We start from the raw sequence: 26140 nt of genomic DNA on the forward strand, positions 1-26140 counted from the left end.
ATGCAGGACACGTGTAGTTTACTTTAAAATGACCACAAACCACTTATGATTATGTGAACATGAGCCTTGAAAGACCCTGCAGCAACTACTTCCTTGTATCCAGCCTTGGGCGCGGATCAATGTAAAACAGCCCATTATAGGGGAAAAAAATTACATATTTTAGTTCAATTTTATATTAACATTAACACATTCTTGAATTATTTTTCATCAGTTAGTGTGTTATTGTAGAAAATATGTGTATATTACATATACTGCACATTTTATGTATAATAACTGCATTTTTTTCCTAGCTTTATATTAGTATATGCACAATGATAACGTTGCTTAAACCTGTGTTTATGCAATGTGTGCAGATTTTAACCATACTCAGTATTTTATTTGATTTGAGTTAAACAAATGATTTAAAACATACACTGCTAAATAAATATGTCTCTGTGTTGTGTCGTTTTTCCTATACACAGCTGCCTTGTATACCTGTGTAGGCCACGACTACATTACCCATGATGCCTGGTAGCATTGCAGACCCGCCTCCTTCGTTTGAATGGCAAGTTGTTTGTTTCACTCCGACCAGCTGCTAACTATTCCAGTCGGAGAGCAAACATGGGGACCAGCGGTCCTCTGCTCTCCATTTAACAGGTTTAACAGAGAGTCACTTCCGCTTTCACGTTTTCTGTTCAAAATAAAGCCATACACTATTCATAGGTTAAAATACGCGTTATATGTGCGTTATATATATGTATTTTTCCACCGGAAATATTGTGTAATTATTTTAGGTAATTTTTTATTTGATCATTTATTTTTTCATATAAATTTTAAGAGTTCAACAATACCATTGTTTCTATAATTACTATTTAATTGCACCACTACCATTTTGTTTACCAATGCAAAATTCATTAATATTTAATGTTTTCATCTAATATTTCCCTTTGCTATATGCAAAATAAGTCAGGAAATCTATAATTTCAGTAATACATAACATTATTAAAAACATGTAGTCATGTAGAAGTACTGTTGTTTTACGTGTAGGCCTGTTACAAGCAGTAATAATTAATATGTTAGTCTATAAAAAGTCAGACAATAACCCTGTACTGCTTTAGAAAATAAATTAGCAGCAGTTAAAATAATGGATTCATTAATTATTCTTAGCACTTGTTTGTAACCTAGTGCCACCCCCACAGCTTTATCTGCATTATTTTGGTTTGGACTTGACCTTATGTTGTTAAAACAAAATAAGAAGATAGTTGTATTTTAAATACAGAACATAATAATACTCAATAAAACTTGAAAATATAAATAAATAAAATAATGATTCAAGGGCACAAGAGAGCAAAAGAAATGCAACAGCAGTCATAAAAAGTAGTCTTGTTTGTTTAACACATGCAGAAATTTAAAGTTTGCCATTTTAATGGGACAAAACTGTTTCCCAGCAGTGCAGTTGCTAGGCAACAGCAGATTTCAGAAGCTAATTATCCTGGCAACACAGCTAATGTGGCTAGCTAGCTCGTAGCTGTAGCCGCGTATTTATCTATACAAAAAAATGTTTAAAAAATCGTAAGTATCTATAAATAATCTTTGAAAAAGAAAATGAAATCATCGCTGGTTGTTTATCTTTTCGAGAAAGCAAATTAGCATACCTTTAGCATAAAGGCACCAACTGGAGCTAACAGAAAGCACATATTTGCTAGATTATCACACTATTTATTTGGGCAACAGTGAGTGTTTTCTGGAAATATATGTGTATATATGATAATTTACAGATAAAAACACGGGTGACACAAACTCGAAATAATGCGTGCTCTTATTTTGAAAACCTCGTACCAGAAGTGCGCAGGCTTCCGTCCGAGCTTTGACAGCAGGTCCGTTTTTACCTCTTTGCTTTCTTTATCCCACCCTGCCTCCCCGTTTCTTTCTCCAGGCTGCCGTGTGTGTGTGCGTGCGTGTATTTATTTATTTATGCATCTTATTTGAAAGTATTTAGCTTTTACACTTTAGTCGCCCCTCAAATGAGAAGACGCAAAAGATGGAGCTTCACATTTTAGAGCACAGCTTGAAAGTGGCGAGTATAGAGAAAGAGGGGATCCAGATTTGCACTCACGGATTAATAAAACTCGCCTTCTTGGCCTCCAAAACAAGGTACGTAACTTCCCAGGCGTGTTAGCTGGATTAAAAACATGCAGCCATTCATGTTTTCTCTTCACATGTTTTTGCATGTTTACTGTAAGAGAGTCCAGCGTTACAGCAAAACTAAATCCACTTGTGTGTTGAAAATGTGTTTAATTGATCTCCAGGTAGTCTTTCCAGTTGTGTTAATGCTCCAAAATGCAGCTGTGTGTGTTATTGGGAGAGCTGTGTTTGTGTGTTTGCTGTCTGCCACCAGTTTCCAGGCCTATCGTCGTTCTGTAGTGTCATTTTGTAGCTTTGTGCCATCTGTAGCTGGGCCGACGCCAGCGGGTGTGTGTGTGTGTTTATTTGTGTGTGCAGCCTGTTTTTTTTTTTTTCTTGTTTTTTTTTTTTTTACCTCTGTCAGGGCTATTAAAACCATATCAGATCAGTCTGATCAAGCAGCGGCGGACGTTTACACCCTCATATGTTGGACTGTGTCCTGTGGAGTTGGACATGAACTGGCAGGCTGCTTTAGGAAACTTTCATTTAAGTGGCACTGACAGGACACCAGGCCTGTACACTTGCCACTGCTGCTCTGCTGGGCTGTTTTTACAGTCTATTAAAATGAGCCCAGGCAAATTAGGCAAACAGCCTGTGTCTGTCCTGGCTGTTTTACAGCGAGCAAAAGTGTGCTTTTGGTAGCTGAGCCGAGGAGAAGTTACTGATAAAACGCAGCCCCTTCAGACGACCGATTGCCCGGGTTCAAATAACCCTGCAGCTGCATGTTGTTTTCTTTTTCGATTTATTCTTTTGCTTCACGGTGAAAACTCCACTCCTAACAGTCTAAACCCCACTAAAAGGGATTCATTATCAATAGGGGAACACGAGATCCGATACAGATCTTTTAATATTCGGTATCGGCCGATCGAAGTCTTGGCCTTATCTTAAATAAACCAAATTTCCTCCTGTTGGAGATTCATAAAGGCTTTTCTTATCTTACTTGTTTTCTCCTAGATCACATGTGCGCCCTGCAACTGTATTAAGTCCAATAAATATTTCTGTCAATGAAGTTTGGAGAGTGTAGCTTGTACCTTGGCTCCAGGAAACCTGTGTTCTCCACTCTACATCCAAATCCTGGTGACCAGAAATAAACCTGCAATGTTTTTCCAGGAAACATTTATTTTCTTTTATACGCGGTGTTTGGTAAGTTGGTAGTATTTCTTGAGGATCTCCTACGACGACCTTGTTTTTTTGGCACGTTTGACGCCAACTGCCCCTTAAAAAGAAGAAGAAGAATAAGTTTTGACGCTGCAAAGATGTGGTTTTGGTTTATGGTAGACTAAAAAATAAATAATTGCATTCTGGTGATAAGTATCAACCGATTGAGCGACGCGAAGCGTCAAACCATCCACGTGATGGGATCCGTGAGACCAGGCCTCCTGCTTCAGTTGCTTCGTGGTCCCGATCGGTTGTGTGCGTTCACCTTTCTACCAGAACCAGAATTTACTTTTTCATCCATGTAGTGTTTCATCTGTTGGCTCGTTGGGCCGGCCTTGTGCGTCCTACCCTTTCTCGGACCACTTTTGATACGTACTGACCAAAGCAGACCAGGAACACCCTGCAAGAGCCACAGCTTTGGAAACGCTCTGACTCACTCGTCCAGTCCTTGGAGAAGTCACTCATATCCTTCCACTTGTTCTTTTTTTTCTAGAGCACTTGTTTCTGCTCTTGTTTGGATGTGGGCCTAAGGGTTTATATTGCATATAGATAATTTGCTTGTGGTAAAAGCTATTTTTAATGCTTTCATCATTGCATCATCTAGCAATATTTATATAAACCACATTTTCACTGTTTGAAATCAGAAAGGCAGAACTTGCTGCAGTGGAGACGACGGCGGCGACGAGGAAGTAAACTCCACTCGCGGTTTTGTGTTTTGAACCAACATTGCAGGACACTGCTGCCTAGATACAATCAAACGCAACAGCTAAACAAATGAAAACCCTCTTCAGCTTATGCGCCTGTACGGGTGTGATTACTCAGTCCCTCACGCTCTGGTGGGACGCGGTGTAACGGTCATGTCTACGCGTTTTTCGTTTCTGGACTTGCGCGTTAAGAAATAAACTGTCACTTGTGAACAGCTGACTTTTTTTTGTGGGTTCCTGCAAGCTTAGCTTTGAGTTTTGGACTAGTTGTAGATAACCTCCTCCTGGTGTGGTGAGGATTATGAATAAAAGTGTCAGCTCAGGTCGTACGCGCTTCCTGTTTGGCAGAGAATGGTTGAAAGTCTGATTTTTCGTTTTTCTTTTTATGAATTTGTTAAAAAGTCTTTTGGGAGTTATTTAGATGCAGGGTTTTGTCAGTTGTTAAGAATGATTTGAGGCCAGCGGTGTGGTGTTCATGGCAGCCATCCATTAATCGCCTTTAGGATATGGGTGTCCATTGAATGACTCTGGTTTTGCTTAGTTTTTTATTTCCCTGTTGCTGACTCTTCTCTCTATACTACTCCACCTCGTGTTACTGAAGCAACCACCTTATCTCTTAAATGAGGCACTAAACTGCTTTTTTTCATCCTTATCTTAGTTCTTCAAATGTTCCTCCATTCTCCACTGAACACATTATTCACCGGTGTCTCCCGGTGTCGATTTTCTGATTTAAAAAACGTTTTTTAACACCCTATCCTTCGTCTCACGCGTCACGTTTTTCATGCATTCGTCACATTAACTTTTGTTATTTAGAAAAGCCCACGAGGAGAAGGAAATTAATAAAACCTAATGTCTCGCCCCCGAGCTGAAAAAAACGAACAATCCCGGAGAACTCCAGCCACGCTCTCCGAGAAGCCCTCGGAAAGAAACACAATTCAAACCCAGCATGTGGCGCTTACATAACGTACCTTTGCCGTTGAGCCAGCTGAGTTAAATGTATGCCTCACGGTTCAAATTAAATCGCTCTGTTTCAAATATAGGCAGAGAATAAAAATAATATTGACGTAGGGCTCGGTTTTCAGTTCGATGGAAACGCATGTGTTGCAGGATGAGCAACGTTTTTCATTTGTATGTCGAACTGCCCAATGCGTCAGTGTTTAAGCTGCACGGATCAATATTTTATATAAGCACTGGATCAAATGACAGAAGTGAAATATGTGTCTCTTCTGCTGAAGCCTCTTTTAGCTCATCAAGCCTGGTTTCAAGCCTGTAGCTCTATGAAAACTACCTCCTTAGCACCTAACACACAAATACAGCAACTAGCTGGATGTGTAAATAATCCAACTTTAGCAACGGGGCTGTTTTTATCTTGTTCCTCCATCTACCACCGACAACTGAAACACGGTGGAGCGAATGACACGCACACGCTGATTGAAATCTTTATGATCGGCGCTTATAATAAACAGTTATAAAATAGCTTTTCCTTGTATTTGATCTCTCATGAGTATGTGGAGCGCCAACCCTAAAGGAAAAATAACAAGTTTTCCCCTTTAATTGACAACGTGAACTTTAGAAGATCGATCGATTCCAGCTTTTTGCTCATCTTTTCTATCACTTTTGAATTTCAAACAACTGGTTGTTTCTGCCGCCTGCGCGTTCCTCTCCCTCCTGGAGGGTCGTCACCTGATGTTTACCCCAGAAAAAGCTCAGAAACATCAGATTTACTCCAACCAGCCCTAAAAAGCAATCGGATCCAGGTTGTTGCGCGGTTATTAGGAGCTGATATTTTCCTAAACAGATTATCGAAAGGTGCCCTCTGATCGGGACAGTCTGTTCTGGCTGAGGTGTTCACGTGAATCGAATGTGGTTAGACAGTACTTACATACACTTTGACACTTAATTAGACACTAAGACAAACTCGTACTCTACTTTAATTGTGAATAGAGGTTATCTTAAACCTAAAATTAGTATTTTACATTGTGTTTTTTGGTTCTATCAAAGGTTGTTAGTTGTGTTGCAGTGCTTTGTCAATAGAAACTTATTTGAAGCCTCCCTGCGAAGTTCCTTGCGTGCACACAGAATGTGAGTAATGCCGGCTAAATATTCTGTGCTGTGCCTCTTTGCGTGTTGCGCTCTAGTTCTGGATGCAGCGATGTCAAAGAATAAATGAAGTCATTAAGTAGCGCTCATAATCTCATAATGACACGACCGTGATTAGAGTAGTATTATCAGCACAAGACAAAACCTCCAGTTCTTATCACTTTAATGTTCTAGTTCTTAAAAAAGAAAAAAGCAAAAAAAAAAAAAAAAGCGCCCTGTAAGTCGAAGTGACACTCGGCTCATTTAAATCCAACAGGAAACGCCGCTGTTCTTTGCAGAGGGAACCGCCGCTCGCCTTTCTGTTGTTCTCCCGTCGTTCTTCACACCTTTCCGCCAAATATGAAGTGCGAGCATTTGGTGTCTGGCCTGTAAATGCGAATGTGATTATCGCAGGAGTGTCGAGCAGGCTGTTTTTCTGCTGCGTTCGCTTCTCTTTGTGGTGAGGAGAGGCTGTCGGACACGTTTTCAAATTGATTTTAGTTGAAGGCGCTTTTCGTCGTCTCGGAGCGGGTTTGATTTGATGCACTGAACATTCGGAAGTTTGAATTCAGATAAAGTCAGGCTACATAAAATATTAAGTAATTTTTTTAATGCCAGTGTATTGCAATTGCATTGAATATTATAAATATATTTTTTTGATAAGAAGCCAAATTTCCTAAATGTAATTAAAACAAAGAGCTGAAATAAGTTAGTAAAACTGGCGATAGGTAGGTACAGGTATGTAGCGATGGATTACTCTAAGTCTAAAGTATTGAGATTAAATAGGAGGTTAATCTTTTAGGCCATATTTGTGAAACGACACAGATTATCAGCATGAAAAAGACAGTTTCATATAAAGCGAAGTGGGTAAACGCATGCATGCTTGTTTTTGTTTAACCTCTTATCTCGGCTCATAATCTGCAGAGGCTTTGCATTTTCAAGTTTTAGGTCAGGTTACTGCGAGTTACAGTGAGCTGGTAAGAGTTAGCTGGCTCGTAGCTTGTGACAGCAAACACGTTCATTTCTTACGATTGTTTTAATCATTACAGTTTTCACACACGGATGGGAAGCGCGTGCACTCGCGTTTGAACGAATCTCCAGCTAGTCCAGCGTCCGTGTGAGGTTTAAATGCTCGCTGCAGAATAAAGACGATCTCTGTTGTGTTGTAATCTGATCTCATCATCTTATCCTGATGCAGACTTCAGGTCATATTTTTAGGTCTCACCCTCATGTTTGTGCGTTTTTTTAAAAAACATCTCAGGATCAGCGAGGTTCCTCTCGCAGCGAGGTTCGCCCCTCTCGGTGTCTGGGAGGTTTACGTTGGCTGCTGCTGTAGTGACGACTTTTTACCAGCCTCAGAGAAATTTACTGGCAGTTTTTTTATTATTATTATTTTTCTTGTTTTCGCTCCAGACTATTTGACGATGTTATGAGTGCTTCAGGAAGCAGAGAAATGACTCAAGCTTTGTGTAGCATGGAGCTTTTCCTGTCCGCTGTTTGATGTCTTTTTTTTTTTTTCCCTCCTCCTCCCCGTCTCCCCCCATTCAGATGCAAGTTTTTCAGTCTGACAGAGACGCCGGAGGACTACACCATTATCGTGGACGAGGAAGGCTTTAAAGGTGGGCCCTCGCCTCCGTGACATCTTTAAAGTCGCTGTGGCAACCATAGATCGGGGGGCAGCGGGGAAAAGATCACCTTGTGTAATCTCCGATTGTCTGCAGCACCGCGTAGCTTCGGCCGCCCAATGTTTGAGCACACTTTATCGTTGTAGATGTGAGGCCAAGCTGCCGCTCGCTGTGTTTTTGTGGTTGGCTGAGTGAGTGAATCCATGTCATTACACACCCTTTTCCAGGGTGACCCTCCTCGGTTACCCTGGAGACTACTGGCTATTTGTTGCGTAACCGGCGCAGGTATTTTCTACTGGTGACTGGCTCTGAGTGTTTTAGTGCTCGTTTCAGTTTTTTTTCTCACCCTAACATGAAGAGTATTAGGGCCACCCAGGAGGGAAAAAAAAAAAAAAATAAGAGGAGGTAGATTTTTCTTTTTTTTTCATCATGCACTTCGAGAAAAAAGTGGAAATGTAATGTCGAGAGTAAAGTCGACCTTTTGAGACCATAATAACCAGCGCATGTGACTGCTTCAAAATGCCGCGCAGGCAGTGAGATGAAGTGGTGAAACTACACTTTGAACACTGCTATTTATTTATTTATTTATTCATCTATTACCTTCTATTTCAACTTACAAGAATGAAGCCTACTTTTCCAAGCTTGTGTGGTTCCTAACACTGATAACTACACTATCTTTGTGAGCTAAAAGAGAAAGTATTTATTTGTTCCTAAAGCTGAGTCTGTGGTGTAGTTTCACCACTTCATCTTATTTTGTAGGAGCAGTCACGTGCACTGGTTGTTACAGTCTCACAGTATCGACTTTTCTTTCCGTCAACATATTTTGTATTTTGACTTAGACGGAGTTTAATGATCCACGAGGGAAATTAATTGGTCATAGTAGCTTAGTTATTACAAAAAGATGAGCTGTTACAGAGCTGGAGAGAGTTTGGTGTGAAAGAAGACCTGTAGCGTTCACTGTGGGAGTGGACGGGATGGAGTTTGTCCAGTGTCCTCCTGTCTTTCACTGAGACAAACATCTCCAACTCCCCTCCAGTCACATGTCCAGCCTGTCTTTTTTTTTTTTGCTGATACTTCTCCCCCAACAAACCACAGCAAAGTACAGGGTACTCTTTACAACAGACTGGTAGAAAGACTTCTGGAAAGACTGATGTCCTCTTCCTCTTGTAGTCAACAACCAGCTCCTTGGTCTCGTCCACCTGGTTTGCCTGGGAACACTCCACTAAGTCATGATGAAAAAAAAAAAGTACCTCCTTTCATTTCCTTTTCCCTCATGAGCATCCCCAATACTTCTCTGTAGAGTATACTTCCTTATAGGCATGTTGATGGTGTTTGACTAAACATCGATCTAAACATGGTCTAAATTTGAGCCTTATTTTTATAGTAGTAAATATTTTATTCTATTGGATGTTAAAGCTCAACTGCACTCAATTGGAATGACGCTTGGCTAATAAATCAGCTTAAATGTTGTTTATATTAACGTCACAAGGTGCTAATCAGCTTTAATACGTTTTTTTTTTCCATCGTGAATTAATTAGACATTTAGTTTCATTGTAAAGTGATTAGTCACTTTACAACGAGTAATAACCTTCCATGAGACTAGTTAAAGTTGAAGTGCTAATCAGTTCAATGATCGTAGCTTCTAATCGACTGGATTCGTTATTTTTTTAGTGTTGAATTAACCAGAGATCATGAGACTGTTGGAAGCTACAAGTGACAGGTTGATGGCAAACGTTAATACTCAAGAGTAACAATAACTAAGGGAGATGGGAGCAGTGATTACATCTGCAGACTGATTCATATGTGTCTGCTGTAGCTTAGAAATAGGTAAGAGTTTATTTCATTTTCAATCGTAAAAGCAAAGACAAAATGAAATCTGGTGAATTGTATCTTTTGTCTGTTAATATCAGAAAAAATAAAACAGAACTAAATGAAAATTATTATGTCACTTGAGTCATATAAACCAGTTACAGTAGTCAGTGGTTTAGAAATCACGGACATATATACAGATGTGATTTTAGATTTTATGACACAAGGTGTGTAATCTGAAGTAGAGAAGTAATGTGTATTCTGCAAGAAACATCCAAATACTGGAAAATCCAGATAAAGACCACTTCCAGTTTTGGCATTTTTTAAATTTTTTTTTAGCTTTTGACTTTTTTTTCTTCTTTGTAGACAACAGAAAAAAGAACGGTGTCTTTTTTTTTTCATTTCTGCATTTAAAAATAAAAATTGAGTACCAGCTGTTTTTCCAGTTTTTGTTTCTGTTTTTAAAAGCAAGAAATATTTGAAAAACATAAAAATGCACGACCCCATTAGCTTCAGAGAAACCCCAGAGTCTGTTGATTCGACTTCATTTGTTTGAGGAACAATGTGCTGTATCTTTTTTCAGGTGTTAAATTAAAACTAAAGCTTTAATGAAGACGATGAAGCCAAAGATTTATTTCTCACTAAGCCACATATGTTTATGTATATGTAGAGTTAATAGTTTAAAGGCATCCAAACATAGATAAGCACCAATAACTTGTGTTTTCAAGGATGTGACTCAGAAACACTCCTCAGTGTTTCTGGAACTAGCCGACAAGAAAAATAAGGAAGTCATTACTCATACTCATTATTCACTTTAACCACCCGGTTCCTGTATGTTACCCCCCTGGAGATGGGAAAATGCATCATCATCACCTGTGCAGACGCCTGCAGCAATAAATAGCATGAAGATGTTCAAATACATCTAAATAAATGTAAATAAATCACCGGTGTGCCACTATTAACGAACTCTTCTTAAAGCTTGGGAACTTAATGGTGTGACGGCGCCTTCCACCGTTTCTTTTCCCAGAGCTGCCACAGTCGGAGCACATCAGTGTCGCCGACGCTACGTGGTTGGCCCTGAACGTGGTGTCGGGGGGAGGCAACGCTTCCAGCTCGCAGCCCATCGGAGTCACCAAAATCGCCAAGTCCGTCATCGCGCCGCTGGCCGACCACAACATCTCTGTCTTCATGCTGTCGACGTATCAGACCGACTTCATTCTGGTGAGTGGGAACAATGATGTCAGCGTGTCAAGATTTAGAACGAAACCTCACCCCCCCCCCCTAAGACTGGAGTGGACAGAAGGTCGACTTCACAGCGATCTGAGACTTCTGACGGTCCGTGACATGTTGAGCTGAGTCAGTTTTTAAGTCATAGTCCACAAAAAAACACAATTCAGTTTCTGTGAAGTGTGGTTGTGCGAGCTGTGAGTGTCGCCTCAATAGACAGTAGCCAGACAGAAAGCCATGCAACAAACCCATGTGGATGAGGTCTGCAGCAAAATCTCGTATCACTTCACTATCGCACAACCACCAGACTCCACCAGAAAAAAAAAACCAGCAACGCAACACAATAAAAATAATACGGCAAACAAACCAACCAGCTGAGGCAACGGGTCGACCAGACGCCGCTGTGTTTTGCGAGATAAAATTTTCGTGAATGGTGTCTGGAGGCTTCAGTTCCCTGTCAGAAAGAGACGACAAGGCAAATCGGCTTTTGTGCGTACACCCTGAACATTAAAGAGAAAGTTCAGTTTCTTTGAAGTGCGGCTCTATGAGGTGCTTATCAGTGGTGGGCGGATTACCTAAAGCAGAAAGTGGCCGGCCCACCCCCAGTTTGGAGGAGCATTAGAGGAATACCGGCACGTAAGCCAAGCAGCTGTGGACGCGGACAGCGAATTCACAGTCAGACAGTCTTTTCCGATGGATACTTAAGGATTGTTCTCTTTCACGCCACCAATATACAAACTGTGGTTTTTACCTTTATAAACACAGGAGGTGGTAGTGTATGTGTGACTTTGGTGTTTAAGCATTTTAATATATAATGAGTAACAAGACTAAAATGAAAATCTCACTATAACAAAAACATCAAATGTGTGGTAAAATTACCCATTTTGTCAATGGAGTCTGGTACAGTTTTTTTTTTTTTCTTTAGGCGACTAAATTAATTTTCTTCCATGCTGGTACTCCTCTTCGGTTCTCAACCCTTTTGGAGTCACAGACCCCCCTGCATATTTTTGAACTACCCCAAGGACCCCACCCCTTCTCATGGTAGATCAAAAATTTACTTAATTTCATGCGCTAACCTGAACATAGAAGTTAATGAGCTTCCTGCAGATGTTTCCTAATAAGAGTATTATTTAGAAATGGATGGTGTATATGCCCACACAAACAGTAGGGGTTTCATAATTTGATACGGATGCAGATCATGTTAAGTTTGTATTAACAGCGTCATGCAGTAACTTTGAACAATGCAACAGGAAGTGACATCTCTTCATAAAATACAGTAAATTACTCCTGTGAAACAGATGTAATTAGAGAATAAAAGTCTCTAATAAGTTTCTAATAATGCTATTTCTATAATATATATATAATAATGCTACTTTTTTAAAGGACCCCTTGCAATTACACCACGGACCACTAGGGGTCTGTGGACCCCCATCCCCCCCCGGTTGAGAATCACTGCTTTAGACAACCATCTTAAAAGAAACCAAAATGTCCCTTAAATCCCAGATTTCAGCTGCCTTATCTACACAGATAAGGTCTGGTGTCATGTTGGGCCAAGTTACTGACCTGGGCACAGTTAAAAAAGCTGCTGATGGTACACGTTAAAGAGCTGACACTGGATCAGCTTCACCACACGCTCTATGCGTTGCATTATTTCTCTGTGTTATGCAACTTTCAATTGTTTACATTCACCGTGAAAAAGCAATAACCTTGGATGTAGTGTACTTTCCTCAACCACACTTCCTTTGATTTACGAAGAAATGCTTCTCTCATACCGCGGCATTTCTGGCCACAGGGAGTCTTTTTATCATTGTGTTTCTTTAGCGGGAAAAACAAGGTCTGCTGACCAGCTCCGGCATGTTTATGAAAATGAAAGAAAAACAAAATCTGTGTCGATGGTGATAATCTGTTACATAAAGGGGATCAGCAGCTCAGCTTATTTTCTGGAATACAAGGTATCATACTGGGGCCTGTTTTCTGTCTCGACGCCGGCTGCTCCTTCCCAAGCTCTTAATTGTTAGTGTATCTGATTTAAAAATAATAATAACAATAATAAAACACATATTTATCGCGCTGACCCTATCATCCACACCCACCCCGCCATCTTCTTCTCTTTAGTCCTCGTCTCACTCACGTCGCGTTGGGTTGCATTACCGAGCACAAACCTCTGAGCAATTACATCTGCGCAGACCAAACACAGACCAGCTTAAGATGCGTGTTTTGTTTTTTTCCCCAGTTATGATCTTTTGTGTTACATAAAACGGTAAAAACCTGACCCAAATGTTGAATGCGCTCGTTCAGATGAGGCCGTGAATATCTTGACTGAGTCAAGCAGCTTCTCACAAGGAACCGTATCAACATTATTTGACTTATCACGCTGTTAAAGCCAACTTTAACAGCGTGATAAGTCTTATTTTGATTTGCTTTAAAAATCAATATAGGCAACTCTATTATATTTGATAGAACGCAGCGGCTGAATAAAAATCTTTTGTTATTATTATTGTAAATCATGAACTACTTTATCACTGACATTTTTTGAGCAGAAATTTACTATTTTTTTTTACTATAAGCCTCGGTGACAGCAAGATAAAATGTGATCATTTTCTAAATAAAGTGCACATTTAAACCCTGTATTGATTTTCTTCTTGTTGTCAGTTAAAAAATATATATATACTTTATTCTGATAAAATTGTGTGAACTCTTGTGGGGAGTTCTCGGTCTACAGTAGTCAGTAGATATTTTTAAAAAGCTGATCGTTATGTGATGAAAGTCAAATCATATGCAGTGTACCGCAGCTACAGGTTTAATAATAAACTCAGACAATGAATTTCACCAACATATGGCTGATGCGATGCCTCCTTCTCTCCGTTACCTCAGGGAGTTTGGTGAACTTGTTAATTGACTGCTGAGAGGATTTGGACCGTTCCGCTGCTAGCGTTGGCAGATGTCTTTTCAGATGAGTGTGCATTGCAGTAGTTGTATTTCAGGACTGACAGCTCTCGGTAGCGTGGGCTTCATCTTTTAGTTAAGTATCTTTAGTTACGCACTTGACCCCCCAGCTTGTTTGCTGCAGTGACCCACTGGGTCCTCTGAGGCGTCCATGTTGTTTTTGTCACGTGGTAAACTGTCACAGCAGTAAAGCTGACAAACTGCCATGTGGTTGTGACTTAGGCTCATATCTTAGGCTCATACTGTATCTTAGACTCATGCACACAAGCATTGTTATTACAAAATCCTTAGCCATTAATGTGAACAGTTTTCCATTTATGGCAGTCGCTTCTCTCTGCTCCGCCACAAAACAAAAATGGTTCAGGAACGCTTCAAGCCGTTGAACCACGAACCACCAAGAAAACGGTTAACAGAAAAAAAAAAAAAAAAAGTCACTATCTGATCCTTCCTCCAGTAGAATGATCAGAATGATTCTGGTGACCCTTCCTTCACCCTTTACTGTCGCTACTTTGTTCCAAAAACAAGATGTCTTCGAACCTAACGTCCTTGACATTTGCTCTGGATATTCCTGGTGTCTCTTTGTTTTTGTTGACCTCCAGTTTCAAGTTAGACACAAGACACGTTAGCAGTTATGTACATGCTCATGCACACCGTGTTTACTGCTTTATACAAAGATAAGATGTTTTTAAGGCAATCGGATTGAATCATGACCTTTTTTTTTATTTTATTTGCTTTCCCATGACTTTCTCTAATGAATTTGATTTTCTTAATAGCCACTTGTCCGTCTACATTAATTCCTTTCTTTCTGATTGAATTAATTTATGTCCCACTCCTTTACGTTTTGCGGTACTTGCCTCTGTGTTTGAACAGGTTTCTAGAAATAAACAGACTCTGGCAGATTGTTCAGCCTTAATAATAATGCAGCCATTGTGCTGTGTGAACTGTGGTGGTAACGAGGGACCTGAGACTGGAAGGTGAAGTCCTCGATTAGCTGCACGTTGCTGTAAACAACCTCTGGCCTCGAACCAGCCTTCAACAATGACACAGGAAGAAAGGCATCGCGGGCAGAGATGTATATTTCCTTTTCCTCCACGAGCACAACTCACAGTGCAGCTTCAAGTCGCGAAAACTCTGACAATTTACCCATCTGCTGAGTATGAATAGTGGAGGCCCCATTTACTGGTGATTATCACAAGCCCTTTGGAAAAGTGTTTTTCAAATAAATGTAGATGTGGGCACTGAGACATGACTCACTCTCGGTGAACTATTAAACATTTTCTCGGAAACTGCTCCAACATCACCTCAGTCATCTTGTTGCCCTCAGGTTCGAGAGCGAGACCTGCCCATGGTCATGCACACACTGTCTTCCGAATTCACTTTGCTTCGGGTGGTCAACGGAGAGACTGTAGCTGCTCACAATCTGGGAGTCACCAATGGCTTTGTGAAGCCGAAACTTGGTAGGTGTAAACAAATGTCCAGTTTCTTCAAATGTCTTTTGGATATACCATGACCTGGACGACTGAGAACCTTCACAGATGTGTGAACAAATGCAAACATTTATGTCTTTGAACAACCTTCCGTCCTGCATTAGTCTTAGTTTCCTAAATTTCTCTGTGATCTGAAACTCACATGAAATAAGTTCCACAAACTATGTGCTACTTGGTGGTGTATATGTTTTAATGTGCAGCCACAACTGGTTAAACTGGATTTTTTTTATAGCTGTGGCAGAGGTCCCTAAGTCAACACTAAAGCCGGATTTCCATACACGGGCCTTCCTCCTCACTGCTCCGCCGTTAGAAGGTGGGCGGAACGAGGCCAAAAGGATATTTTCCTGGGTATTTTTTGGGGCTTTTTGGTGCCGAAAATGTGACGTAGAAAGCTGCATACTCCTGATTGGTCAGAAAAAAAATCAGCACCAGCTACAAACCGGGATGTTTTGGTAATGACTAGTAGTAAGCTGCTCACTTTCAACTTTGTGCTGTCGTGTCGGTACATTTTTTTTTAAATGATGACTGGAAAAGTAATGTTGTTCTGGACCAACCCGGAGGTGAGGGCTTTTCTGTCCTTGTTGGGAAAAGAGGAGTTGGACGGGACAGTGTTTTCCAGCGGATTGCGGCTGAGACGGCCAAACTTGGCTTTATCAGGACGGTAAAACAAATGAAGGAGAAGCTTAAAAAGACTGAAGGCTGATTATCGGGCAGCCAAGAGGCACAACAATACGAGTGGTACTGATTGGAAGGTATGAGGAGATGGACGCGATATACGGCCACAGACCAGGGAGCTCCAGTAGGGAAGCTTGCCTTGAATCCATTACACCGTTGGCACAGTCCTCCGCTACGTTTTTATCTTTTATTACATTCATTGTGTTCTGCTTGAAAGCTCATAACTGCATAACGATTGTTTTCCTTCGTTCACTGGTTGTTGGAACATAAATTCACTGTGTAGCCCGCTGTTGCTCGTGGCAACAAGCGTGGGTGTGGCTAAAAGCCCGCAAAACCGAGGGAAGCGGGGGTCACTCCCAAGCAATGGAAAAGGTAGTTAAAAAAAAAAAAAAGGTGGGGAGGTGTGGGGCAGTGAGGAGTCGGGCGGTGTAGAGGTGGGGCGTGTATGGAAATCTGGATATAGTGAAGTATTTAAAGTTTCTGTTTCATGCTCTTTGGCGGCACCTATGGTGACAAGTGGTAATTACACTCCATTTCCCAGAGATCCAGTGAGTTTACTCCGTTGCAATGAAACTATTCAGACTATTATTAAGGTGTCCTCTAATCCACTGTGTATTCTGTTTTTGTTTTGTTTTTTTTTTGCTTTTCAGTGCCCCGTCCCATCATTCACCCCTTATCTAGTCCCAGCAACATGTTCTGCGTGACCAGCCTGGACCCAGACACACTGCCCTCTGTAGCCACTCTGCTCATGGACGTCATGTTTTACTCTGGGGGGTGAGTCGCTTTGCTAGTTCATTTTATTTTAAGGCCTTTTTCTGTTAAATGTGGTACTAGCTTTAAATAGAGGATGTTGCCCGTGATGTCTTTAAAGGAGCACTCAAATATGCATGATTAGTTTACTCATATTTAGGAATATAAAACCTTGGAAAAACGTTGTGGCTCGGGGGGAGAAAAAATAAAGCCAACATTTTGTATGTGAAGCTGAATGAAGTCAACCGGAGGTTTTTGAAGCTCAGTATGTTGGCTTCGGCTGTGCCCACTTTGGTTTTGGTAGTTAACCTTGCATGGTGTTCGCATCATATGACAATCAGCTGTGCAAAGCAGGAAAAGCATGAATTAATACCACCAACGATGGCTTCACTCCACTTGGATGAGCCAGTTGCAGGACTCTGGCTTTTATGTCTGCGCGTTCATCAAACATGGCGGACGGGGACACTTGAGAAAATGACCATAATTTTGTAATTTATACCATAATTTTTATGTGCTTTTCCTGCTTCCACAGTGAAAATGTCATATATGAAAAAGGGTCTATACCTGGAACATACAGTGGGGGAAATAAGTATTTGATCCCCTGCTGAATTTGTAAGTTTGCCCACTTCCATAGAAATGATCAGACTCTGGTTTTTATGGTTGTTTACTGGTTATGGGTATAGACAGAATATCAATCGAAAATGCATAAAAAACACACAATCTAAAAGTTATAAATTGTTATGTATTTTATTAAGGGAAATAAGTATTTGATCCCCAACAATTCACTTAGAATTCAGGCTCCTACAGATTGGCTGGTGCGCATGTGGCACACAGCTGTGCTCAGTCAACTAATTACCAATACTCCTGATCTTAACTCGTCATGTATATAAAGCACACCTGCTCTAAGAATCAGTTTCTTACATTCCAACTTCTACAGCACCATGGGCAAGACCAAAGAGCTGTCAAAAGATGTCAGGGACAAGATTGTAGACCTGCACAAGGCTGGTATAGGTTACAAAACCATCAGCAAAAGGCTTGGTGAGAAGGTGACAACTATTGGTGCCATTATTCGCAAGTGGAAGACCCATAAAAGGACCATCAACTGTCCTCGGTCTGGAGCTCCCCGCAAAATCTCGCCTCATGGAGTGAGGATGATGATGAGAAAGGTGAGGGAGCAGCCTAAAACAACACGGCAGGAGCTTGTTAATGATCTGGAAGCAGTTGGGACCTCCGTCACCAAGAAAACAGTTGGCAACACACTGCGCCGTTATGGATTGAACTCTTGCAGTGCCCGCAAGGTCCCCCTACTCAAGAAGGCACATGTACAGGCCCGCCTTAAGTTTGCCAGTGAACATCTAAATGACTCAGAAGGCTTGGGAGAAAGCGCTGTGGTCTGACGAAACCAAAGTTGAGCTATTTGGCATTAACTCGACCCGCCGTGTTTGGAGGATGAAAAAACGTGAGTATGACCCAAAGAACACCATACCCACGGTTAAGCATGGAGGTGGAAACATCATGTTTTGGGGCTGTTTTTCAGCAAAGGGTACAGGGCAACTTCACCGCATTATGGGGCTAATGAATGCAGCCATGTACTGTAACATCTTGGACAAAAACCTTCTTTCCTCAGCAAGAACACTGAAGATGCCTCGTGGGTGGGTTTTCCAACATGACAATGACCCAAAACATACTGCCAGGACAACAGAGTGGCTCAAGAAGAAGCATATTAAGGTCATGGAGTGGCCTAGTCAGTCTCCAGACCTTAACCCGATCGAAAACCTGTGGAGGGAGCTGAAGCTCCGAGTTTCCAAGAGGCAGCCAAGAAACTTGAAGGATTTAGAGACTGTCTGTAAAGATGAATGGGCCAAAATCCCTCCTGCGCTGTGTGCAAACCTGGTGACCAACTACAAGAAACGTCTCATCGCTGTGCTTGCCAACAAAGGTTTCTCTACAAAGTACTGACTTGTGTTGTGCTTGGGGATCAAATACTTATTTCCCTTAATAAAATACATAACAATTTATAACTTTTAGATTGTGTGTTTTTTATGCATTTTCGACTGATATTCTGTCTATACCCATAACCAGTAAACAACCATAAAAACCAGAGTCTGATCATTTCTATGGAAGTGGGCAAACTTACAAATTCAGCAGGGGATCAAATACTTATTTCCCCCACTGTAAGTGCTGACATAACCGTGTTGATCAGCCCTGATGAGCTGCACTCTACTCTTTGTCGTTTTCAATATTGGTTACATATTTATTTTCTTTAACTTATTTTCACAGTCTTACAAATTGTATTGTACTTCCTTTTTCTTTCCAGGCCCAAAGAACCTGGAGCATCCGGCGAGGACTCCAGCCACATCCGTTTCTTCTCCTTCTCTTTGATCGAGGGCTACATCTCCCTGGTCATGGATGAGCAGACAACTCAAAGGCGAGAAAAAAGAAAAGAAAAAAAAAAAAAGCTGTGAAACAACAATGTATTTATATAGCTGCTCCTGTGTAATTAACCACTTATTCTTTAAAAGGTGTTGTTTTCTTTTAGCCGGTCCTAAAGGAACATTGTGTTTGTACAGTGGAGGGGGAACAAATTTATGATTGTTGTGTGAAGGGGTGATTAGCTTGTTGCTAAGCGATAGCGGAGCAGCTGGGTTGTATACGATGTGCTCGAGTCACAGTGGGTTTCTGTCTGACTCATTTAGTCCCCCACTTTCTCACAGCTTACTCTCTAATTAATCAGAAAGGCCATAAAGAAACCTGAGCAGCTGTTCCCACCACATTAGAGTCTGATCATGGGTTGTCCATTCATAAATGAGCCGTGACTCATGTGGGTCAGTCGTACCTGTAAGCCAAGTGGAAGTAAAATAATTATCCTGCCAAACTTTTTTCCTTTTTTAAGTTCAGATTTTGTTTCTGCAGCATGTAGGTCCGCACTTTAAGCCTTAAAGGAACAGGTCACCTATTTTACTCTGATTTACAGAGGCATGTCGAAGAATTCACCTGCTGCTATTTGTGTGTTTGCTCCAATTACTTAATGCTTAGTAAAAGGCACTACTTGGTAAACATTTAAAGGTGAGGAAAGTCCCCAAAACGATTCTTTTGAGAGGGGAAAAACCATCATAGAGTGGAAAATTTTGTTATTTTAGAGGCTGGGTGTTCAATTCAGTTCAATTTATTTAATGAATATTTGAGTTTCAAAACTATTTTGCTTAGTTACGAAAGAGATTTTCATAAATAATAAATAATAAAAGTTGTCACTGGTTTCGAAGGTTTGTGGTGTTTCTGCACCGTTTGACCTCTAGTTTCTCGTCGTGCTTTTTAAATCCAGGCAGTTTTTAGGTCTGTAGAGCTCCCTCTCGCATGATCTAATCTCGTTGCACGATCTTACAAGACAAGACACATTTTCCTAATTAAACTCCTGCCTGAAGCTTGTTACATACTCCGTGAGATGCGCCAAATTTGCTCTCACTTCCCAGACTGTAACAGCCTTTAGCTTAATATATTTTTAATTTACAAGTTAACATCTAAATAGAGAGGATAAAAAACTTTACTATATGCGATGAACAAATTTTTCCTAAAGTTGCACCAGTTCTCCTCGATATATTTCCACATTTATTCAAGATACTTAGCAAGTAGGTAGTTCAGCATTGTTTTTCTGTGGTTTTATTCTGTCTGTGTCTTCATATAATCCAAGACTGACTACGTGGCCTCATTTCTACAGCATGGTACGACTTAACCGTTTTGGTTTTCCATTGTGGATAATATGCGATGCCTCTTTTTTCTGGTTAACACCTCAGTTTAGGTCTTAAGCCAAAACACAGCAGTTTGGGAACACAGGACCAAAATGGCTGATTTAGAAAAGTACCTTTATCACGACACAGTGGAAATAAGGCACATGATGACGTACATAACTATAAATGTGCTTTCCTCCCCCCTAAACCAGATCATATATACCGTTTAAAATTTAAAAAAGTAAAATGTAAATATTAAAAATCTGCATTTTTCTCCTCTTCAAGGTTTCCAAACAATGTCCTCTTCACCAGCGCTTCTGGCGAGCTTTGGAAAATGGTTCGAATCGGGGGACAGCCTTTAGGATTTGGTGAGTTTTTATTACCGCGCGTGGTCGTGTGTGGTTAGAACGAGGCAGCGCAGTTGAATTATGACGGGTGAATTTACCGCTCGGCCATCAGAAATTAATTCACCTCCAACAGCAGCATATGCTTCAGTGTCGGGAGTAATGAATGCGCTCGGATGATCGATGAGCGCCGTACAGCTCAGCCTCACAAGCTCAGCTCAGCGCCTTCGCCGCGCAGAGCAGCCCCCACAATGACTCTCAGAATCAGAGGGTCGACGCTGACGTCCGTAGACGGATCCGTTCAGCTGGTGGTGACTTGAACACACACGGTAAATTAAGTGTATATCTTCATGTAATAGTCGCACCTGACTTTGATTAATCTCTGTAACTATCAGACTGGCTACAGTCAGATGACTTCCTGTCTCCTCTGCTGCTTGGATCATTTCATTAAGGAGTTATATAAACATCATTATAAAGAATATCTCCTAAATGAAACTGGTCGGACATCAGAGGGTTTAAACTTTTCACATGACAAGGTTTAATTTAATTTTGCTCAAGTCACCCGAAGAGAACGTCTACACCATAAATTTACCGATCCACATCTAAAAACTCCCTCAAATCAGAACCCGCATGAACCGGCGCTGAAACATTGTCCTCTTCTGATTGTGTTAAATCACAAAACGGATAAATTGTCTCAAACAAAAAAGGGCTGTTGTATTCAAGGGAGGTCATTTGGTCATTTGCTGTGCTGCCTCACCACACGCTAAGTAACTGTGTGCAAACTGAATCAGTGGAATATCGAATTAATTACGGCGGCGGAGTTCAAGAATCTGTTTGTTCTGTTGTCGTCTGGTCTGCAGATGAGTGTGGCATCGTGGCTCAGATATCAGAACCCCTGGCAACAGCTGACATTCCAGCTTACTACATTAGTACCTTCAAGTTCGACCACGCCTTGGTAAGAAACACACTTCGTCTTAGTCAAATACCAAATAATCGTTCAATAGCTCTTAGAAACAGCTTTTCTTGGAGCAGTTTTAACATTTTTTGGGATACGTTTGATTGTGTTTTCATCTGCTTAGTAGACTAAACAATTAACTGAAAATATTATGAGCAGAATATCCAAAAAACATCTCAGAAAGGCAACTGGACATTTTTTGAGAAGGTGTTTCATTGAATAGCTTCTTCAGTTCTGAAGGAATGGTGGGAAGTTGGGGTTTAAATAGAAACATCTGTGGGTGTAGCCCATTAGAAACTTGCTTGACTTGTTTCTGTTAACTAGATACTTACCAGTAATTGAGGGGTGGACTGTTTGTCCCTGTCCTTGGACCCATTGACTGTAAATACTATGGACAAACCCATTGTGACGTCACCCATTGGATTTTAAACCTTGAAAATGAAGCCTGAAGTGGGCGGAGCTTGTGGTCGCCATGTTGGATGAGCTTTACTCAGCCCACACTCTGTTACTCCAAATATGGACATGGAGGTTGTTTTGGGGCGGGGCTAAAGCTGCCTGGATGTAAAGACCCGCCCACCCAACTCTCTGCTACATGTTAGCTCAAAGTGGGAACGCCCCTTATCTACGCAGAATTTTAAACCTTAATGAAAAATAAACGAAGAAGTAAGAAAAAAAAAATATGGCCGTATAGTTTTCATCAGAATCAGCTTTATTGGACAAGTATGTGTGCACATACAAGAGATTTGACTTGAGTCACTTTCCTCACTGGTACAAAAAAAAAGCATTTAAATAAGCGTAAAAATAAAAGCATAGGGAAATTGTAGAACATAAATTGGACTTTCAGAATAAAATAATAATAGAAGGAGATATATACAGTGAACTTGAACAGTAGTATGTACATTTAATGAGCGTTATTGTGAGAATAGTTGAATAGTGAAATAAACCATTGAGACCAAAGTAATTTTTTTGTACCAGGCTGTAAACATGTTTAATAATGTAATAATAAAAGTTGGGCTTTTTAACATGGGAGTCTATGGGGATTTACTCCACTTTGAATCCAGCCTCAAGTGGCCACTCGATGAACTGCAGTTTTTTGCACTTTGCTTGGGCTTGACGCCTGAGGTTGACGCCTGGTTATACCATGACCTGGTTATGAATGAGAACCTTCCGCAGGCATAATATGTCCTAATATGCTGCTGCTACTTCATTCTCTCCTGCAGGTTCCTGAAGAAAACATCCAGAGTGTTATCGGAGCTCTGCGGACCGAGAGCGCGGCTCAGTGAAGATGGAGGAAACGATATAAACGACCATTTTCAAAGTCATTTCGTTCAAACATCTATCATGTCCAAAAAGTGCCAAGAGCCAGTTAGCGGACTAGTGTGGGCGGACGCCGAGAGGAAGGAGGGAAGAGTGTGACTGTGTTAGGGACGCCTTTATAATTCGGTCATTTTCTTTATCCCCCCCCAGCCCAAACCCACCCCCCCCAATGCCCTCCGCTGCCTGCTCTGGTGGTTTTTGTTTTAGTTTACCAAACTTGTTTCCTTTTTCTTCTCCAAAGCTGCTTCTTCCCCCGACACCTCACGAGCACCATACTGTATTAGTTACATAACTCCTCTCATGGAAAGATGACGAATGTACTCTCCAAAAAGAAATATTTACATATATTTATCAAGCTCTCCATTTTTCCGCAGGTCATTTTTCTCAGTGCCAAGCTGTTTGAATGCCTAAATCGATGCCTTTGTCAAAATACTAGACACGTGTGCAATTGAAGGAGACAATTTTGGAGACAGCCAGCAATTACAGCCTGGTTGAGTAATAGGTTGTTATTTTTATTTTTATTTTTTTTTTTGGTTTTGTTTTGATTTTTCAGCTTTTTAGTAGCGTTTGAACTTCTTTTAATTACTTTAATGATCTGACAGTCGGAAGTCCCTCAGACCTGGAAGATAAAAAAAAACAACACATCCTTGGTCTGATGAAACGTGAAGTCTGAGATCTAGGTTGCGGTTGAATAGTCACAAGACATGTTACGCTCGCTGGGAAATGCGAGGACACGTGTGAAGGAGAATTCGTAAAGTCATTTTGAGAATTCCTACCTATGTTACGAAGGATCTTATTCGTAGAGCGCTTTTCCTAAAAACCCTCATTACAGACTTCAACAACCTCGGAACGGGTTCATATTTGTCCTCATGCGTTTACTACATGGTTGAAAGTTCAAATCATGCAAGTATTTTAGCCGGTTGTGAGATGGTTCGATGGTGAGGGGTCTTCTCCTCTTCATTCGCATTTAGAGAATCTGACTTTGATCACTTCTGGTCATTTCAATCGGTTTCCTCCTTGGCTAAAAAGACTATTCAATCGCAATACTACTTTTCTAGGTCTTTGATAAGTTCTATTTATTCACACTGTGAGCAACCTGGTTGATCAGCCAATCAGAAATGGCAGATTTTTCATTTAAACTGATTATTTTAAATCGAGTCCTTTGGCTAATAGATATTTAAGCAGCATTACCGACCGACTCCAAGGTCACACTTGGGAGTTGATTTCTTTATTTTATTTATTGTACTTGATGTAGTCGAAATTGAAGTATTTGCTCAAATCTTCAACTTTGGAAGTCGGAAAACAAAAAAAGGTTAAATCTGTTTCTCGAGCAGTATTTTGATTTCAGCTACTTGATGGATTGGTGTAAAATGTAGCGGAGATACGTTCACGGTTCCCAGATGTGTGTGTGTCCTTAATAACTGGTGATCTCCTGACCTTTCACCTAGCGCCACCATTATTCTCATCAACCTCGTTAACATAACGGCCCCAAAATGGGTTGAAATGAGACGATTAGCTTAGCTTAGCTTAGCATAAATACTATATTAAAAAAAGTTTTTAAAAAATCTACACATTTTTTGTTTTATGGGAAGTAATCTAAATCTTTATACTTACACAAGGAGTAGCGATTAACTGGAACGAAACCCTACAATCCTACTTGCCTGGACGACTGAGAACTGGGAACAGAGTGTCTTAAAAAGCAATAACAACTACACTGCATGCAATAAACGTTTAAACCGTTTTCCAGACCTTCACTACACCAATACTTTTATCCATATTTGCTCTGAAGAGTAATTCTCCACAGAGGATGTCTCCTTAATATTTTAAACCTTTTCCCAAAAAAACGTTCAAATGTAGAAATGTTTGGATGAGATTTACTGAGCACGTTCATACTAGTCTTTCTACTTTTTCCTCTTGCACAATCCTGGAGGACTGAATGTCACAGGCTCCAGGAAATTTGAGATTTTTGATAACGAACCAAGAGACAACCTCTCGGGCAGTAAAATGCAGTACCTCAAACGGCCACTTGGGGCTGAATCACCTTAGAACTTCGCGTTACGAAGTCCTACTTTACTCCAGTGACAACAGTTCAGTTCCGTTTTCTACTCTTCCGCCGCGTTGCTCACAGTGTGAACTCCCAGTGAGGCCTGATGCATTGCTGAGAAAATATTTGCATCTACGATATTAATAAAATACTGAGCCACTTTGACAATGTGCTGAGCTAATGACGAGCGCACGTGTGCTAAACATAAGCTACAGTTCACACAGGGGAAGGAAGCCCTGGTGTCCCTTTAGATCTTGAAGCTGCCCCTCTCCTGCTCCAGTCTGCACTTTAATGCAGGTCCCACCCCGACAGACCTGCTGTACTGATGTGAAACCAGAGAGGACTATTTACTTTAGAAGGATCTTGTCCACATGGAAAGATTTCTGTTGGTCTTAATCATTGGTGATAATGTTTTTTTTTCTTTCTTTCTTTCTTTTTTTTTCTCACATCACCTTGCACCTAACTGCAGCCTCTCCTCTGATCAGAGTTGATGAGTAGAAATCCTGTATTTATCAGTGTTAAAACATGAGGAAGGTGACATTTGTTCTGACTCCATTAAAAAAACAAAAACAACAACAACAAAAAAAAACGTTAAAAGCTTTTCATTTGGAGCTTCTTCTTGTGTGGAAAAAAAAAATAAACAAGCTGTTTTTTGAGCTTGTCTTGTGTCTTTTTTTTTTCTTTACCTGTCTACTACAATAAACAATAAACCTCTGACATATCTGCTCTTTAAAGCCTCCAGAACTGTAACTGGACAAATAATGAGGCAATAAATCATATGCAGGAGGCTAAGAAACGTTATCGACTATTCTTAGCCATAAGCTACTGGTCATTTAAGACAAGTTTCTTCAACGTTTTTCAGGCCAAGGACCCCAAATGTGTTCTATATTAAACTCAACCTAGTGCTATTTATAAATATACATCATTATTTTGCATTCAGTATTAAGCTATTCAAATAATACACAGGTCCAAATATTCATATCTTATTCCCAACATGTGCAACAGTAGGGTGTCCTTGCGGGAAAATTGTAGAGGGGGAAAAATGTATAAAAAATGTCCAATCAACTAAAGGTTTTGCGACTCCCCTGCAGCACTGACAATTTGCGAAATATTGTGTGTAGCTTTTTTCCTT

The 26140-nt window shown here is 40.6% G+C and overlaps 1 protein-coding gene across 1 annotated transcript; it reads left to right on the forward strand.

Moving 5' to 3' along the window:
- Positions 1–1843: 1843 nt before the first annotated feature.
- Positions 1844–25664, forward strand: castor2 (cytosolic arginine sensor for mTORC1 subunit 2). The gene is made up of 9 exons (XM_047607235.1): positions 1844–2133; positions 7653–7723; positions 10566–10759; positions 15036–15168; positions 16524–16647; positions 18941–19051; positions 20634–20716; positions 21553–21647; positions 22868–25664. Exons 1-9 carry the CDS (start codon positions 2021–2023, stop codon positions 22928–22930), a joined length of 987 nt encoding a protein of 328 aa, XP_047463191.1. The 5' UTR covers positions 1844–2020; the 3' UTR covers positions 22931–25664.
- Positions 25665–26140: the final 476 nt, after the last annotated feature.

This window comes from Mugil cephalus, chromosome 15, assembly GCF_022458985.1.
Source record: "Mugil cephalus isolate CIBA_MC_2020 chromosome 15, CIBA_Mcephalus_1.1, whole genome shotgun sequence".
NCBI lineage: Eukaryota > Metazoa > Chordata > Actinopteri > Mugiliformes > Mugilidae > Mugil > Mugil cephalus.